Raw genomic sequence first — 16,042 nt, 5'->3', positions numbered from 1 at the left:
TTAAAATATAAAAAACTATAAGACTATTTCAGAATCAATGCACTTTTTAAATATGATTTATTATTCCACCAGTAATGAATCTCAGTGATTCATTTATTCATTTCATTATCTGCCCATAAACATCCTGGTTCCCCAGGAAACACATGCAATTAAGGAAGAAAGATTATCTCAAGATACAGAGATGTGATATATGTGATCACTCTCAAATCTATCATCCAAACCGTTCATGCACTCGAAACAACGATATTCCCTTGCTTCTTTGATATTTTACTGATAACTTTTGAGGCTCATTCTGTCTGAAATAATTTCCCTTCAGCGTGGATGCTGGCTTTCTCAGCACACTGCATCATTTCTGTCCAGAACCCAGAATTTCTAAAAGGATTTCAATCACTTCTTAAAATAGCTTTAGCTGTCAGGGCATTATGTGATGTGTTGTTAATAATATTCTATTCTTGTTCTGCTTTAAGAACACATTGATGTCTGGAATTCTAATGTTGATTTTGTATGTTTTTTTTATTTACTGGCTTTACTCGTAAAGCCTTTTGTAATATGATTGTGAGCATTGCTATATTAATCATGTTTAATGTTAGGATTTATATGCCCGATCCATTATGCAGATGTTAGTTATGATTGGTGAATGTGAGTGGCAGACCCATAATTCAATCAGGGGTGCTATCTACCAGCAAAGTAAGGCTCAAGGTTAAAGACTGAAGAAAACTACTGTGGAAAATCTTTAAAAGGATCACTTCGACAGCCCTGATGCATCAACTCTGATTGCTAAAATAGAGGAGAAAAAAAAGGTTTGATGAATGCCAGTTTGTCTGTGTTGTATACTGACATGTTTTTGCTTTGCTGAGTTTAATAGAAGTTATGCTGATGACATGTGCCAGGCAGTAGATAATGCCAACTGATGCAAGAACATGGACAAGCTGTCATGTGCTGTATATACTGCCTCCATATTCCAGTGCCCAAACTAATTAAACCAAACTCCAATCTCTGTGATGGGTTTTAATTTTAATCAATAATATATCTGCTATCTGGATATCTTTTAAAGCACATGTTTCAGCCTCTGACCACATGAATGCTGCTTAGCAAAAGCAACAGAAGTTTTATTAGTTTGGGGGGTTTTTTTGTAATTTATTTATTGGTATCAATCCAAGTTTATTATTTTAAATAAAAGATACACGTAGTGCACAATTAAGATGTGAAAAATATTACATTTCTTTAGATTCATTATTTATTGTGCATATGTTTAATTATATATTTATGAAGATTTTTAAAATGATTGTTTTAATCAATATTTATTTTAGCATTCAATTTCACACCTCTCCTGTGTGATAATGACAGATGGTGTTGCACAACTCTGCCATAAAAGCGCCTAGTTTTCACTGGCTGATTAAAAATATGAAAATAAATGGCCGTGGAAATACTGGATGTGAACATAAACTTACAAATAGAAAAATGAACATAAGAAATTAATATAGTTTTAAAAAAACATATTTATTGTTTGTCCCTGGCTGTTTAGCTATTAGGACCTAGTATAATATGTAAGCATTATTTTTCATGTATCACACTTATTTATTTTTTAATCTACTCCCCCAAACACTTTTATGCTGCCAAAACAGTTTATTACTGTGACAAAAGTACTAGTGCATAAGGGTTAGCCAAAGCATTCATGAATATGCGCTCATTACACTGTTTCTAATTTCTTTTCTGCGTGAGCCTTACCAAAGGTAAACTTAAACTGATCAACTGCCAGGTGAGGCATCAGTGGGAATAAAAGCCATATGCATTCCTTTCACACTTTTGCACAGAGAGTGATGCAAGGCAGACAAGCAGGTCCAGCTATTGTCTCCTAAAGCCCTGCAAATCTGCCAGAGTCCCCCACAGGCAGCGGCTGACTGGATTCTGCGCCTGTGACAAGCAAGTGACAGATCATCGCCGAGGGGGGTTAAATCTGTTCATAGAATAATATAGCATGACAGTCTCTCTGAAGAATACATCTAACGGCTCATACAACTATCACACCAACCAGGTTTCATCCCAGCATACTGTCTTTGTGACATCTGCAGTGCGCACCCAGTTAAAATTAACCAACAGCACACACTTGGGAGTATACCGGGGTGTTGAATGGAGGGTGAAAGGGGTCAGGGAAAACACTTTGCTACTGCAAAGATAGCACCGATAAATACAAAGAGAGGTTCTGCTGCAAGATAAAGGACAGATACAGTAAACAGGTGAAAATGGGCACACCATGGAGAAAGCCAAGGGGCTCACGTAGCCTTTGTGGGTGGTGACAGCAGCCACAGCAATCCCAAACTCCATTGATACACTGTTAAATGAATTACCGTCAATTATTTTCATTTCCTTTAAAAATTTTCTCTGACAATCTTGGAAAGAAGGCTGTTTGCTTTCTTACCGGGGGTTAGATGAGAAGATCGATCATTAATTTCATCTGTGTGTGCGTGTGTTCAGTAGAGATGATGGATGTGTAGTCTGGCTTATTATAAAGTCTTGAAGCGGTGAGAAACAGTATATAAGCTGCATTTGGACAATTTCAAACCTGTGAGGACAGGATTGTACGGGGGGGAGGGGGCACTACACATAGGGTTTACTTTCATTTATGATTAATCTGACATTAATTTCCTCATTAATTGACTTATCTTGTCTATTAAACCTAGAGCGTAATAGATTTAGTGTTAAATTCAAGTCTGCTGCTGCAAATGCTCTTTTTCATCTTTTTTAATGTCTGACATTTCCTACTGTTTATATCTTTTGTGCTAAATCACTGGTACTGTGGGCAACACATTTTGTTTACCAGTATTTTTACTCTATCTTTAAATGTGGGGAGATAGACCCGATATTTTAAGCAATACTTCCCAAACTGTCAGGATGTTCCTTAGAAGTAAACAATCAAAGCTATCTGTTAGTGTTTTGTGCTTCATCTTGTTGCTGTCTCAACACTGGCTGGCTTTCTCTCCATTAGAAGTAAAATGTTTAAAAGTCCATCTGCCAGCCTGTAGCTCTCCAGTTTCTGGCTCCCTGTAGACCTCCAGAGCCAATGCAGGTGCATTCCTAATGCCATTACTATCTGAAGGACAAATCAACACAGACATATTAAATCCTGCTTGGCTGATTTTTGCACTTTGTTTGCTCTCAATTAGAGACATATGCCACAAGCCCAAACACTGGCGCCTGTTTCATTGTGAACTTTTTCAGTTCCCACAGCAAAGTCTATGACCATACGTGCATCCATATTTAGCAGGCGCGCTCAGCCAGGCACTTTGTGAGCCCAGTTATTCACCCTTGCTAGCTGCTGATTTTCTCCTCTATGACTGTTGCAAATTTACTTTTCTGATAACAATCTGATCCCTGCACAGGATACAGCAAGCGAAGGGTGAGAGTGGTGCCAGAGCACTGTCCAGCATCTTGGGCCAAATCCCTTCCTTGGACCAGGATGATAATACTGATTTGATGAGCTAACAGTGCCTCGCAATTTTACAAATACTGCGAGAAATTATGAAAGAAACAATAGTTGTATCATCTGTAAACCTCACCATGTTGAGTTTGAGCTCCATGTTTAGGACTCCTCCACTGTCTAAAACGGGCATTAGGTTGACGGCGAACACGGCTGCCCTGTCCGGTGGAATCGATATATTTGGACCGAAGAAGACGTAGAAGTGCACAGAAAAAGTGTCCAGCTCATTGCGCAGAGTAGGACGGATCGGCCAGCACTTGTTAGTGTCTGCAGTCGGTGCAAGGTAAATGATGCTGTCTTCTGAGGTGTGCAGGTGACTGCTGTTCTGGGACAGGCTTGGCAGGGCTGCCATTAACAGTGTATCAGATAAGGAGAAACCCATCGCTGTTCCAAAAGACTGAGGCATGTTCATCGAGGAGCTGGGTTGTGCTTGGTCTTTCAACAAACTGGGTTTGGAGCAATCTGTTCAGGAAAAAAAAAGTCAAAACAATGCTGTTATTTAATTTGCACTTATATGCACTATAAGCAACAGAGTCTCTATAAATGTTTGAGCTGGAGCTCTGTGTTTTAGATCCGTGCTTACGGGCAGTGTTTATTGTTTGCTATTGTTCCTCAATATCATTTATTCTCTCTCTGCTCTCTTGTGACCCCCAACTGATCACCAAGGCAGCCGCCCACCCTGCTGTTAAAAACTCTGTCTGTTAGAAGGTGGTTTTTTTTCTCACAGAAAGCATTTCATTAATGGGGATTAATGGGTTTTCTTTAAGGTCTTGACATATATGTAAAGCACCCAGAGTAAACCATGTTGTTGTTTGGCACTATATTAATGGAACTGAAACCTAATTATTTAGTTCAGCTGGCTTCCAGAACATATACAACAAGATTCAGTGCTGTGGATTGCCTCTAACTTGATTGTAGACTGTATGTTTTCCACCAACACATAGAAAATCAATGCAAAATGGTCACTGATGTCGAATGGCAAAGTATCATCCAATACCAACAGTCCCCAAGGGGAAAGGATTTCAAAGGCTTTTTAGCTCAACCTCGTTTGCATATTATTGTCTCGAAAGGGTTTGAAGTATTTTGATGTCCGTACAGGCAGGTGGAGAACGCCTAAAAATACTGAATACTGCAGCTGCAGGTAACATTTGTGTAAAATCTGTAAAGCCTCGTAGACGGAGGACAAAGATGGAGCACTTGAAGAATCCTGAAAAAAATCTATAGAAAAATCTATAGAAGAAGAGGCAAATGTCACCCATCTGTCTCAAAAAGAGCCAACCAGTAATTAAACCAGAAGACATGTTAACCAATTACATCATACACAATACAGATCATGATACGTTCGGCTGTGTGGTGGCAGACATATTAACTTATTTCTGTGATGATATAGATAAGTCCACCTTTTGTTTTTCTTGGCTTTCTGTATCTAAGATGTGTATTCGCATTGTATTTATTCAGTCCTGAAACCGAGTAGGTTTTTAAATTAAGCTGTAAACCTTCCATATTGATGTATATTTAGGTCTTGGTGACCACTACAATTAAAGTAAAAGTCTCTTATTAAAGTCTCTTTTCATTCATTTAGATGGGCAGTTGCTCTTATCCAACAAAAATGGCTGCTGAGAGGCAAGACTAAATGTATATACACAATAAGTACTGTACTGTATTTGTGTGGGCGGCTTTCCCCCCTTTGATTTAGAGCATAACACATGAACCCTGTTCAGTTGTCTGCTGAGGACAGAAAAGCTGCAGTGATGAAATGCTTTATAAACAGCAACAATAAATAATAAAGTGCAACCTAGTTTTATCACACTTTGTATTACTAGCGACCGTGACACCTGTAAATTGGACCAAATTCAACTATGGGCACATATTTCTGAGACAGCTCATAACAACAATAACCAATAACAGAAAGAAAGGTGAGGACTCCAGATGGTCTCCTCCCTCAACCTGAGCTGTTCTCCAATTTAAATCCACAAAAGGTCAAGTAAGATCTGCCTGGCAGACAGGAGGAGAGACAGAGTGTGAATAATTAGTGTCTGTGTTGCCATAGTAACAAAGTGCACTGTACAGTGCCGAGCAAAGGGAGGGGATCGCTACATGGAAGTGGACGTCCCACAGATTTGTGAGCTATCCCCATTGAGGGAGCATAAAGAGTATCTTGGTTCTCCACAACCCAAAAACAGCATGTAGCACTTAAGGATGGTATCATTTGCCTCTTAGCAATCCTGCACGAATCACCTCAGTTTGGGTTCCAGTCTTTTCTTGAAGAAGCCTCTTGATGATCTGACTGTGTCTGGCATCCCTTATCCCATCAAACATAAACTGTCAGATGCATGAGCATTTTGGACAGTCTTTGAAAAACATTTTCTGATTTGTGCTTAGATAAGAGTAGAACAGCCAAGATTTAGTCTTTTATGTGCATCTGAAAGCCATAATCCTCTATACTTTGACTGCATACCTTTGAATACTTGATATGGCATGCTGCAGAGATCCACTCTGAGCTTTTGTTTGGCCTAATTTATGAGGTAAACCACCCAAGCTTGGTCTTTTAAAGCAGCAGGAAGAAAAATAAATAAAATTGCAGACAAACTGCTCATGGATAAACACCGCAATTTATCTGCAGATAATAAGAAAAAAGAGAAATCCAACCGATAAACATCTAGTAAAGCAGTAAAATACTTTAATTGGCAAAATTGGTAAAATAGTTTAATTCAAAAACCTCACAGTGTGAAAAACCTTCAGTTCATTTATAGATCTCCAAATCACAATCACAACAGGCGCTGAATATGCCGTGTCATTAAACATTAAAGGGTAATTTAAATCAATCTATAACACTAATGCACAAAGATGTCTTCACTTTAAAATGTAAATGTAAATTTAAACAGAATACATTTTTTATTTATTAATTTTAAATCTCCATATCTATAAAGGTCAAATCATGAAATTTAGGCAAAACAGAAGGTAAGGGGTTTGTTTTTTTGTTTTTGTTTTTAAATCAGCATCTCAATTTTTAGTTTAATCTAACTCAATATTTTTTTATGTCATTTAAAGCGCACTTTTTTTATTCTTTGCAATTGCTTTTCCAGCACTTGTCCAATTAAACACAATAGATAAACCAGGTTATTAAATATAAAACTAATATTGGTTTGCAATATTTTACTTTCATAAGTTTAAAATCCAGATAAAAAATACAGCTTAATGATGAAATTCTCTAAAAGAAGAAAGAATATATGTGTTTTGTTATAACCATTTTATAAATTTTTTGATCTTTTAATATCTAAATTAATATAATGACAGACATTAAAGACTTTATTCAAATTTAGATGGAAATAATTTATCATTGATGAATGTACTGAATCTGAAACCGAGGAGGAACTATGTTACACCTGTGCATGTTCCCTCTTAAGTGGACCTGAAAAAGGTATAACAGGAACAACTACTCTGTCTGCAGCTGTCTGTGTCTCCATTCACAGCAGAGCACCATCCCCATCTTCAGATGCTTCATTAGAGCTGCTTTTGTAGTCCTTTCTGCCATCTGTTGTCTTTACTTAAAAGCATGTTCAACTGGGCTGAAATCAGGGGAATGTTACGGCTATTTAAGAACATTACATTTCTTTGTTTTTAGAAGCTCTTGGGTTAGTTTGCAGTATGTTCTGAGTCAATATCCCTCTGTGGATCACTTCAGTTTTGCAGCATTTGACTGAATCCCATGAAAAAACAAAACAAAGGCTATATCACTATACACTTCAGAATTTGCTCGACTACTTCTCATCATCAAAATACTGCACTGACCCAGTTCCACTGGTACCCATGCATGCCTATGCCATCAAATTGGCTCTACCATACTTGACAGATGATGCGGCATGCTTTGATCATAAGCGCTCCCTTTCCTTCTCCATACTCTTCTCCTGCCATCACTCCGCTAGTAGTTTGATTTGTATAAAGAATACTGGTCCCGAACTGGACTGGCTTTTTAAGATATCTTTGAGTTAAGTCTATTGTGGCTTTTCTATTCTTGAGCGTTCCCATACTGAGATAAACTATCTTTTGAATGGTAAATGGTCTGTATTTATATAGCGCTTTACTAGTCCCTAAGGACCCCAAAGTGCTTTACATATCCAGTCATCCACCCATTCACACACACATTCACACACTGGTGATGGCAAGCTACATTGTAGCCACAGCCACCCTGGGGGGCACTGACAGAGGCGAGGCTGCCGGACACTGGCGCCACCGGGCCCTCTGACCACCACCAGTAGGCAACGGGTGAAGTGTCTTGCCCAAGGACACAACGACCGAGACTGTCCAAGCCGGGGCTCGAACCGGCAACCTTCCGATTACAAGGTGAACGCCCAACTCTTGAGCCACGATCGCCTCACTGAAGTTGCTGACTACTTCAACATGTCTTTGGATCACATAAGGAGCTCTGTGAGCATCTACCAAGTGCAAATACCAATTCAAGTACAGACCTTGTATCTTCTTAATTTACAGGGAATTAATGCGGATTTGGGTTTTACCTGGCCATGACACTCCTTATCAGTCAGCTGTCCAATTATTTTTAAATCCATAAAAAGGAGTGACTACGCAAAGGAATATTAATTTAAAAAATGTCTATATGGTAATTCGTTTATGGTTAATGCAGTGTTATTATTAAAACCCCTGATTTAAAACGAAAAGTCTAATCTCAGTCAAACCTCAGTTGCAACATTATAAACGGTCACTGTCTAAAGGCAGATTTCCCCCAGACGTCTGTGGGAAATCTGCCTTGTAACTTATGACGTAACAGGAAACGCTTCTTAACCTTGCGATGTAACCTACCAAGCCATTTAGTTGTTGTGAGATGTATTGACCTGTACCATAATATACACATGTAGTTACATTTTTCATAAGATTAAAAGGGGTTTCCAGCTATGTTGTAAGTTACAACAGATTTCCTGCAGAAGTCTAAATCAGGCTTTACTGATCTATCTGAATGACCAGAAGCAAATAGCAGTGAAAGTTATGTAATATTAACCAACAAAATCCATATTCTGACTTTATGACTTTTTAACTTCAGGTCTGAAGCTTATTGAAATGATTGTAATTGAAATGATTTTTTATGTGTTTATAATGTGTTTATTCTGATATAAATAAAGAACACAAATTTGCTACAAACAACTGAAATTAACATTAGCCAGAAAATATGGCAAAAAAGCATCACACTCACCTGTGACCTGCACCCCGATGCGGAAGTAGACGTCAGAGTTACTTAGATATCTCTCCACCAGGATATAATACCATTGCTCCCAGGCAGGTACAAGGGTGACTAATTCACAAGGGTTCCACTCCCTGCAGTCGAGGGCACTTGAGTTATGCACTGGCGGTGCCCGCGCTCTTATCTTCAGCACCACGGGACAACTGTCACTACTCTTGTTCTTGGTGCTGCAGTTTACCAGCTGAACCTTCACCTTTGATATATAATTGGGGATGAACACTCTGCACAGGCACACATAAACACATGTTTTAGGCATTATACCACACAATAAAATGTAGACCTCTACTGAGTAAACATAATGTAAGTCAGCTTCATTGAAATAATTGTCTTTTAGATTTGTTGAATGTTGTGTATCACATCTATTCTGCAAAGGCTTCTATGTTAAATCTATATACTACATATTTTATCATGAGAAAATTAAGATAAAAATAAAATATAAATAAAAAATAAATATAGTATTATAGTCCCTTCACATCATTTATGCAGCACTCATAATAGCAGCTCTCCTTCCTTTAGGCACCATCGCGAAGACCATGAAAAAAATGAAGATTAACCTTGGAAGCAAAATCTTATTATTCCACTCAAAAGACTCAAAGTAGGTGAAGTTGATAAAGGTGTGCAAACTAATCACACACAGGAATTGCACCTTTTAAAATGAAATTGCAAGATACATTAAAAAAACATAACTTAAGAGGCAGATGAAGGATTAGGCTGGGGAAGTGTTATGCTGCAAAAAATAAAAATAAAACGCAATTTTCTCCTGGTGTCTTTTCTCAAAGTCAAGCCCCTGTCAGGTTTCTAGGAGCCCACGTAGGTGACTTACTTATAAAGTGCAGATCTATTATGGACTGGGATCATCTGGTCAATGAAGTATCCAGGGTAAAGTACTGAAATCCCAATCAGCCTCTGAACAATGAGCTGAGGCTGGAACAGATACTGGCATTCCTCAGACAGACCCTACAAAGATAAAGCAGCAGTTGTTCAGATTGTATTTTTGTGGTTAACTCACCAATTTTTTTAAAAGCTGGTAAAGAGGAGATTAGATATCATTCAGACCGACTGAAAATTCCTAATGGACTGTGTGCATTAAGCCTGTCAGCCTCCTGGATTAATATCATTCCGTCCTCCCCCTCCCTGCCACACAGCGTAACATGCACCCACTATTTCACTTGTGTTGTTCTGAACCATTAATGCTTGATGTGCATTACTTTGTGAGATGAGCCGAGTAGACAGACTGATTTAGAGCCAAGAGACCGTGCATTAGTTTCTACACATGATGTGCTGTAAAATTTGTTTGTAAAATGAAGAGAAGCCTTTTGCACCTGATTCAACAGGACAGGTGTGAATGCCAAATTAGGCCCTTCGTTTCTGTCAACTGATCATTGACCCCTCCTGCTCTCGAGTCACAATTACTGTGGCATGTCATTAGTCTGGAAGCTGCTGGGGTGACCCTTTGATTTATTACAGCCTGTCGCTTGGACATGCACATGCACCTTGTGCTTGAATAAAAGCTCAACCAACGTGGGCTTTTGAGAGCAAATGGTTTTACACTGTGAGCCCAAACGGTTTTGATGTTCAATAGCTTTACATTTGACCTTCTTCATACCAAAAGCGATGTGGGCATTCATTCATTTTCCACAGAATTTCACTCTTGGCAAGATGTTAAAGCCTCTAAAACTCCATTAGAGCCATAAAGCACTAAACCTCCCTAATGAAACCCTGTCTAAATGCATTATTTTAGCTCCTTCAGTCACAGCTGCCCACCGAGACGATGTAATTTTAAGGTTCGCTTTGGAATATACAGTATGTCAAAGTTTATCAGGCATACATGGAGAGCTGCAAAAAAACAAAAACCTTTTAGAGCTTGTGTTCTCAACTCTGTTCAATTGTATGCTATTGTATTTAAGATAAGATAAGATAACTCTTTACTGTCATTGCACAGTCATACATAGTACAGTAGTACAATGAAATTGGAAAAACTGTCCTACGTCGGCACTACATATAACACAACACGACACGATATGACACATCACAACGTAACAAACAACACAACACAGTATATTAACTTAGTATAAAAAAGAAGAATAAGTGTATGTGTATTGCACACTGTTATTATTGCACATTAATTATTATTGCACCTTGTTATAAATATAAATATTATTGTTATCGTTTTAAACATTGTTACCTCCCCCTAAAAAGTCCAGGGAGGTATCCAGTCAGGTCAGCTATTTACATTGATCAGGGCTATTGCCCTGTTGTAAAAGCTGTCCTTGAGTCTATTTGTTCAGGACCTCAGCAGCCTGAACCTCCTGCCAGACGGCAGCAGCTTAAACACCCGGTGTCCTGGGTGTGTGCAGTCCCGTAGGATGCTGCGTGCCCTCTTGAGACAGCGAGTGCTGTACAGGTCCTTCAGGGAGGGAAGAGGATGTCCAATGATTTTTTGGGCCGTGTTGATGACCCTCTGGAGTGCCTTTCTGTGTGCTGTGGTGCAGCTGGAGAACCACACACCGATGCAATATGTCAGCACACTTTCAATGGAGCAGCGGTAGAAAACGGTCAGCAGCTCCTTCTTCAGGTCCATTTTTCTGAGGATTCTCAGAAAGTGGAGACGCTGTTGGGCCTTCTTTAAGACCGCAGAGGTGTTAGAGCTCCATTGGAGGTCTGTGTCTATGTGCACACCCAGAAACTTGAAACTGGAGACCCTTTCCACGCACTCCCCGTTGATGCTGACAGGCTGCAGCTCGGACTTCCTCCTTCTGAAGTCAACTACCAGTTCTTTTGTTTTGGTGGTATTGAGGTCCAGGTTGTTGTCTGCACACCAAGTCAGCAGTAAGTATTGTTGTATTGCTGCTGCACTGAATTGACAGGACATAGTACCTGTCAACACATTCTCATCCCAAGGTGTCAAATACAACGGTTTGCCACTGGCATCACAGAGATAAGCAGAAAGCTGTCCCCTTTCCTTGGAAAAGGTGTAGCATTGGCCTAGAGGTTTGTTAGCAAGTAGACCGTGGCTTGTACCTTATTAGGGAACTTTTGCTGACTTGTTTTCTTTTCATTTTTTTTTCATTTGCACTCACGTTTTTATCTTGTATAGGTACCACAACTACCTGTTTAAGTTTAAAAGAACGTTTTACAAATGTACCTCTTCACAATATTAGCCCTTCGTTTATAAAAATGCTCAAGGGCATCCAGTGCGCTCTACAGAGACATATAAAAAGGGTATTACAGAACTCCAATTTTGCTCTGTAAAGAGTAGCATATTCTATTTGCAATAAAGGACATTTCAGCAAATGCAGTTATTCTCTTTGACTCTGTTTTCAGTTGCTAAATCCTTACTTACTCTTAAGATTGGTATTAAACTGAGATAGTTATAAATGCGTCGCACATCTCCCTTTTCTGCTTGCATTGCTTCCAATTGTGTCTATTTTCTAAAGGAAAAACATCTTAGTTGCTAGAAAATTGCTTCAGAAAGCAAAATTTTAAAAGGTTTGTTATTTCCATCTACAGAGTGTGTCATTGGAAGCTGGTCACATTTGAGCCATGGTGGCTTATATCCCCAAATCCCCCAAAACAAACCAATTCTTCTGTATATGTGATGCTGCTGGCAAGTTCTGATTATATTTTTGATTGTTGTGTATTTCAGGTGCACTTTTGCCAGTCAGTGGAAACCACAAAGCACAAGTGAACACCATGCCAGTGACACATAAATTCCCTGAAATGGAAATCAGCAGGTGTTTATGCAGCCAAATAGGAGAACACGATGAGATGAAGAAAAACTCTCTGACACTGTTCAGCCTCTTTAGGTTCTGCAGTACATACTGGGATACTAATGCCAAGGATCACTTAAATCATTTTTATTTTATTTATTTTTTTTCCCGTCACAAAGGGGAGTTAAGCAAGCATGAAGAAAATGATTTACATATCATTAGAGTTATGATACATAACACTCTGACACAAATAAGCTTACATTTTACCAGTCATAAGTGGTGAATGATGTGTAACACAAACATGATGCAGTCTTTTCATTTACAGCTCTAAACAACTGATGCTGGGTGCAGAGGGGTTTCTATTTTTCACAGCGTGGATGTAACGCTGGCAATATTGGTCTAGTGGTTCAGTAGTAAGAGAGATTCATTCGGAGTATTTGTTTTCAGTAAAGCTGTAGGAATTCTGGTGTTTATTTGTGATAAATGTGCAGGCTCACCTTGACTGAGATCTTGCCTTCATCCTTAGGTAAATGTGCCGCCAGGAACCAGTCTCCAGGGAGAGGGCTGGTCACGTTGAATGCTCCTGTTGTGCGGTTTGGAAGAGTCCAGGTCAGAGTCACAGCAAAGGACCCTGGGATGACTGTATCCCGAGGGAAGCGGGTGAACAGGGGGTTGATTACTGGAGGAGCCCCGGACCTGAAGTACCTATTAATCACAAAGCCACAGTTCAGCCTCCTTAGGCCTAATACTGTCATAAACAACAAGAACATCTGCTAAATATTAAAGTTATCCATGGGAACAGCTAACAGCAGAAGTACAGCTGGCATCCTATACACAAATAAGAATCACAGCAACAAGTTCTCAGACCACACGTCTTCAAAAATATTATATATTTATACACCAGACAAAGATGTTTCAAGCAAGGAGTTAATTTATTCAGCACATATCCATCTTTGACCTTTCTTTTGATCTCAGCTATGCACCTGTAGAGCATTGACTGTATCGCGCACAGTTATGACACCACCACACTGACAATCCAGACAGACAGGCATATAAACACCTGCCAAAGCACTCAAAATGGTCTTTGTTCTGGTTTCTGCTAGAGCAAGTGATTCCAAGGCCATGTTTCTGTATGACAAACACACACACACACTCACAGCTGGTACCGTTTCAGATACAGAACATTAATAATAAGCTCTTCATATCTGAATGGAACAAACGCGTCCATTATTTCAGACGCTATATCACTGAGACACAGGAGACTGACAAAAATACATAAAGCTTCATACAGCTAACGGCTTCACAGTTTCTCCTTGCGTGTAGGCTATAACCCCTTATTTTTCTAAATGTATTTAAGATGCTTATAATCAGCTGGAGAAGAAGAACACTTCAGTTGGAGAACAACAACAGAACAGTGTTAAGCCAAACTCGGTGTCTTACACAGTCACATTGCGGTTCGGGCAGCTGTCTCCAAACGTGCCCCCTTGCTCCTTGAAGGTGATGAGATTCCATACAGCCATCATGGTGTCGTCAGGCACATTGAAGTGGAACAGTTCCACACTGGCGAAGGAGTTGAAAGCACTCAGCTTACGAGGCGTACGGGTGAAGTATTCAGTCACAAAAAGGCAATCTGCAGGGAAGAGAATAAGAGGAATGTGTCCCAAAAATATTTGTGATGGTGGATAGCCTTTAAGCCTTATCGAGCCATTACTCTGCTTTGTCACAACTAAAAGTCACTTTCAACATACTGACGTGCGCATCATGTTTGGCATGTTACCAGATTAGTTTAGAATGTTACCAATTTGATCTGGTAACATTTCTTTTCAATGCATACAAACTATAGCTGAGGTTAATGGAAGTTGCAAGAAAATAAAAACGTGACCTAATAATGGTATTATATGAAAAGTCAGGTGATCAAAGTGATGTAGTGTCCAATGCAGGGCACTATATCACAGGGTGGAAAACAGTTTTACTGCCACTATTACTTTAAAGTAACAACGTCCTATAAATCTTGAAGCAAAGTTGCAATGAAAAGATAGACAAGACAGGCGGGTGCTTTGCTTTACTCTGAAGTGCAGTGGTTGGTTTGAGGAAGAGAAACTTTGACTCAACTGACTGAACATCCCATATGCTTTGACTCATGGTTGTAGCTGGGAAACTTAAAACTAAAAATGACATCCATACTGCATGCTACATACTACAGAAGGACTGCAGAGTGTACTATTATAATTTATTAAATGTGTTGCACAGTGTAGTATGACCGCTAAGCTGGAAACAACCCTGGATTTATTTGTATGTTCATGTATTCAGTGTATCTATAGCTCCACGGACATTTATGGTAGCCCATGAAATAACTGTCAGCACATCTCAATTAGGAAAGCTGTGTGCTTGGAACAACCATCTCACTAACAGACCAATATCAACATCGTTGAAAGCATTGAATCATGATTAAAGCTGTTGCTTACAAAGAATAAATATTTAATTATGAACATTTCCCAATATGCCTGTACTATCACTGCTGTGACTAGAGAGCAGTTTTAAGGTGACTCGCTGTAATGACTTACAGAGTTTCACCTCAGAGGCAGCAAATTATTTCTTTAAGAGGTAAATAATCAAAATATGTGATTAAAGACTTTTAACTCCTTCAAAAGAAGCTGCGGGAGACGGATATATGCAGGCTCACTCGCGTCCTGCATAATGTCAAATCCTTGGATTACACCCACCAAAGCCTCTCCATATAAATGCAGCAGACAAGCAGCAGGTGTAATCTGCCACATTACCTACATGAGCTGGGCTGGCATCAAGCACAGCCAGCGGGTGGGCAAAAAATGGGGGAAATTGTGTGCAAGTCACTTAATTGCTACACTAGAACATAAAGCGTCTTTTAGGCGAGGCGTTATCATAAATATAAACTCAAGTAGGTAGAAAAGAAGGCAGCAGATTATTACGGGAATAATGCGGTGGCACTTTGATGTTTCACTGGAGGAAAATGCTTCCACTTGTGGCGCATTCGCTTTCTGCGTGTCAGCCATTAAAATTGCAATACCTGTGGTGACATTGTTTGGGTTTTCTTTTTGTCTCACCTACAATTTGTACAAAAATATAAATAATTTCACACCACTGTTTTCAGAATACAGTGAATCTAAAAATGATGACAGTAAAATAACAAAACAAAACAAAACAAAAAATGATAAATAAAACGAGTGAAAAGGCAATGAGGTGCAGACGTGTAAAGAAATAGGTTGTCTTGAATGCGCAATACTTTCTTATGTTTGCGTAAAAGGAGCAAAACAGCTCTTTTCTGTTCTTTTCTCCCCCCACGACATTATCCACTCACCTATGGAGGCAACCTTGAATACTAAAGATGTACTACGGAAGCCGAAACTGAGAAGAATGAAGTGGTTTGCTGTCAAGAGTGAAATCCTAATCCCATACAAAGCTCCAGGTCTTTATTTGAGCCTCATTCCAGCCTTTTGCTGGACTGTTATCTCTGGTATATGTGAGCCTTCTTTACATTAAGATTCTTCTTTGCCCTTTCATTAACAGACTGTGACTGGGGTCACAGCCTGAAGTGCTATAACTCAAAAGGGTGAGTTTGGC

General features: G+C 39.3%; 1 protein-coding gene across 1 annotated transcript in view; it reads right to left on the bottom strand.

Annotated features, from left to right (window-relative positions):
* The window catches only part of tmem8b (transmembrane protein 8B), a 35,899-nt gene that overhangs the window by 17,198 nt on the left and 2,659 nt on the right, over window positions 1-16,042 (bottom strand). The window contains exons 2-6 of the mRNA XM_080894822.1: window positions 13,883-14,072; window positions 12,940-13,147; window positions 9,556-9,689; window positions 8,685-8,953; window positions 3,558-3,940 (exon numbers count right to left, since the gene is read on the bottom strand). Coding sequence (XP_080750948.1) covers window positions 3,558-3,940; window positions 8,685-8,953; window positions 9,556-9,689; window positions 12,940-13,147; window positions 13,883-14,072 — 1,184 coding nt within the window. The remainder of the gene's footprint in view (window positions 1-3,557; window positions 3,941-8,684; window positions 8,954-9,555; window positions 9,690-12,939; window positions 13,148-13,882; window positions 14,073-16,042) is intronic.

The sequence above is a fragment of the Rhamphochromis sp. 'chilingali' genome, assembly GCF_963969265.1.
Source record: "Rhamphochromis sp. 'chilingali' genome assembly, chromosome: 10".
Taxonomy (NCBI): Eukaryota; Metazoa; Chordata; class Actinopteri; order Cichliformes; family Cichlidae; genus Rhamphochromis; species Rhamphochromis sp. 'chilingali'.
Note: the sequence above shows the minus strand (reverse complement) of the source record. Positions and strands in the feature narration are given on the sequence as shown.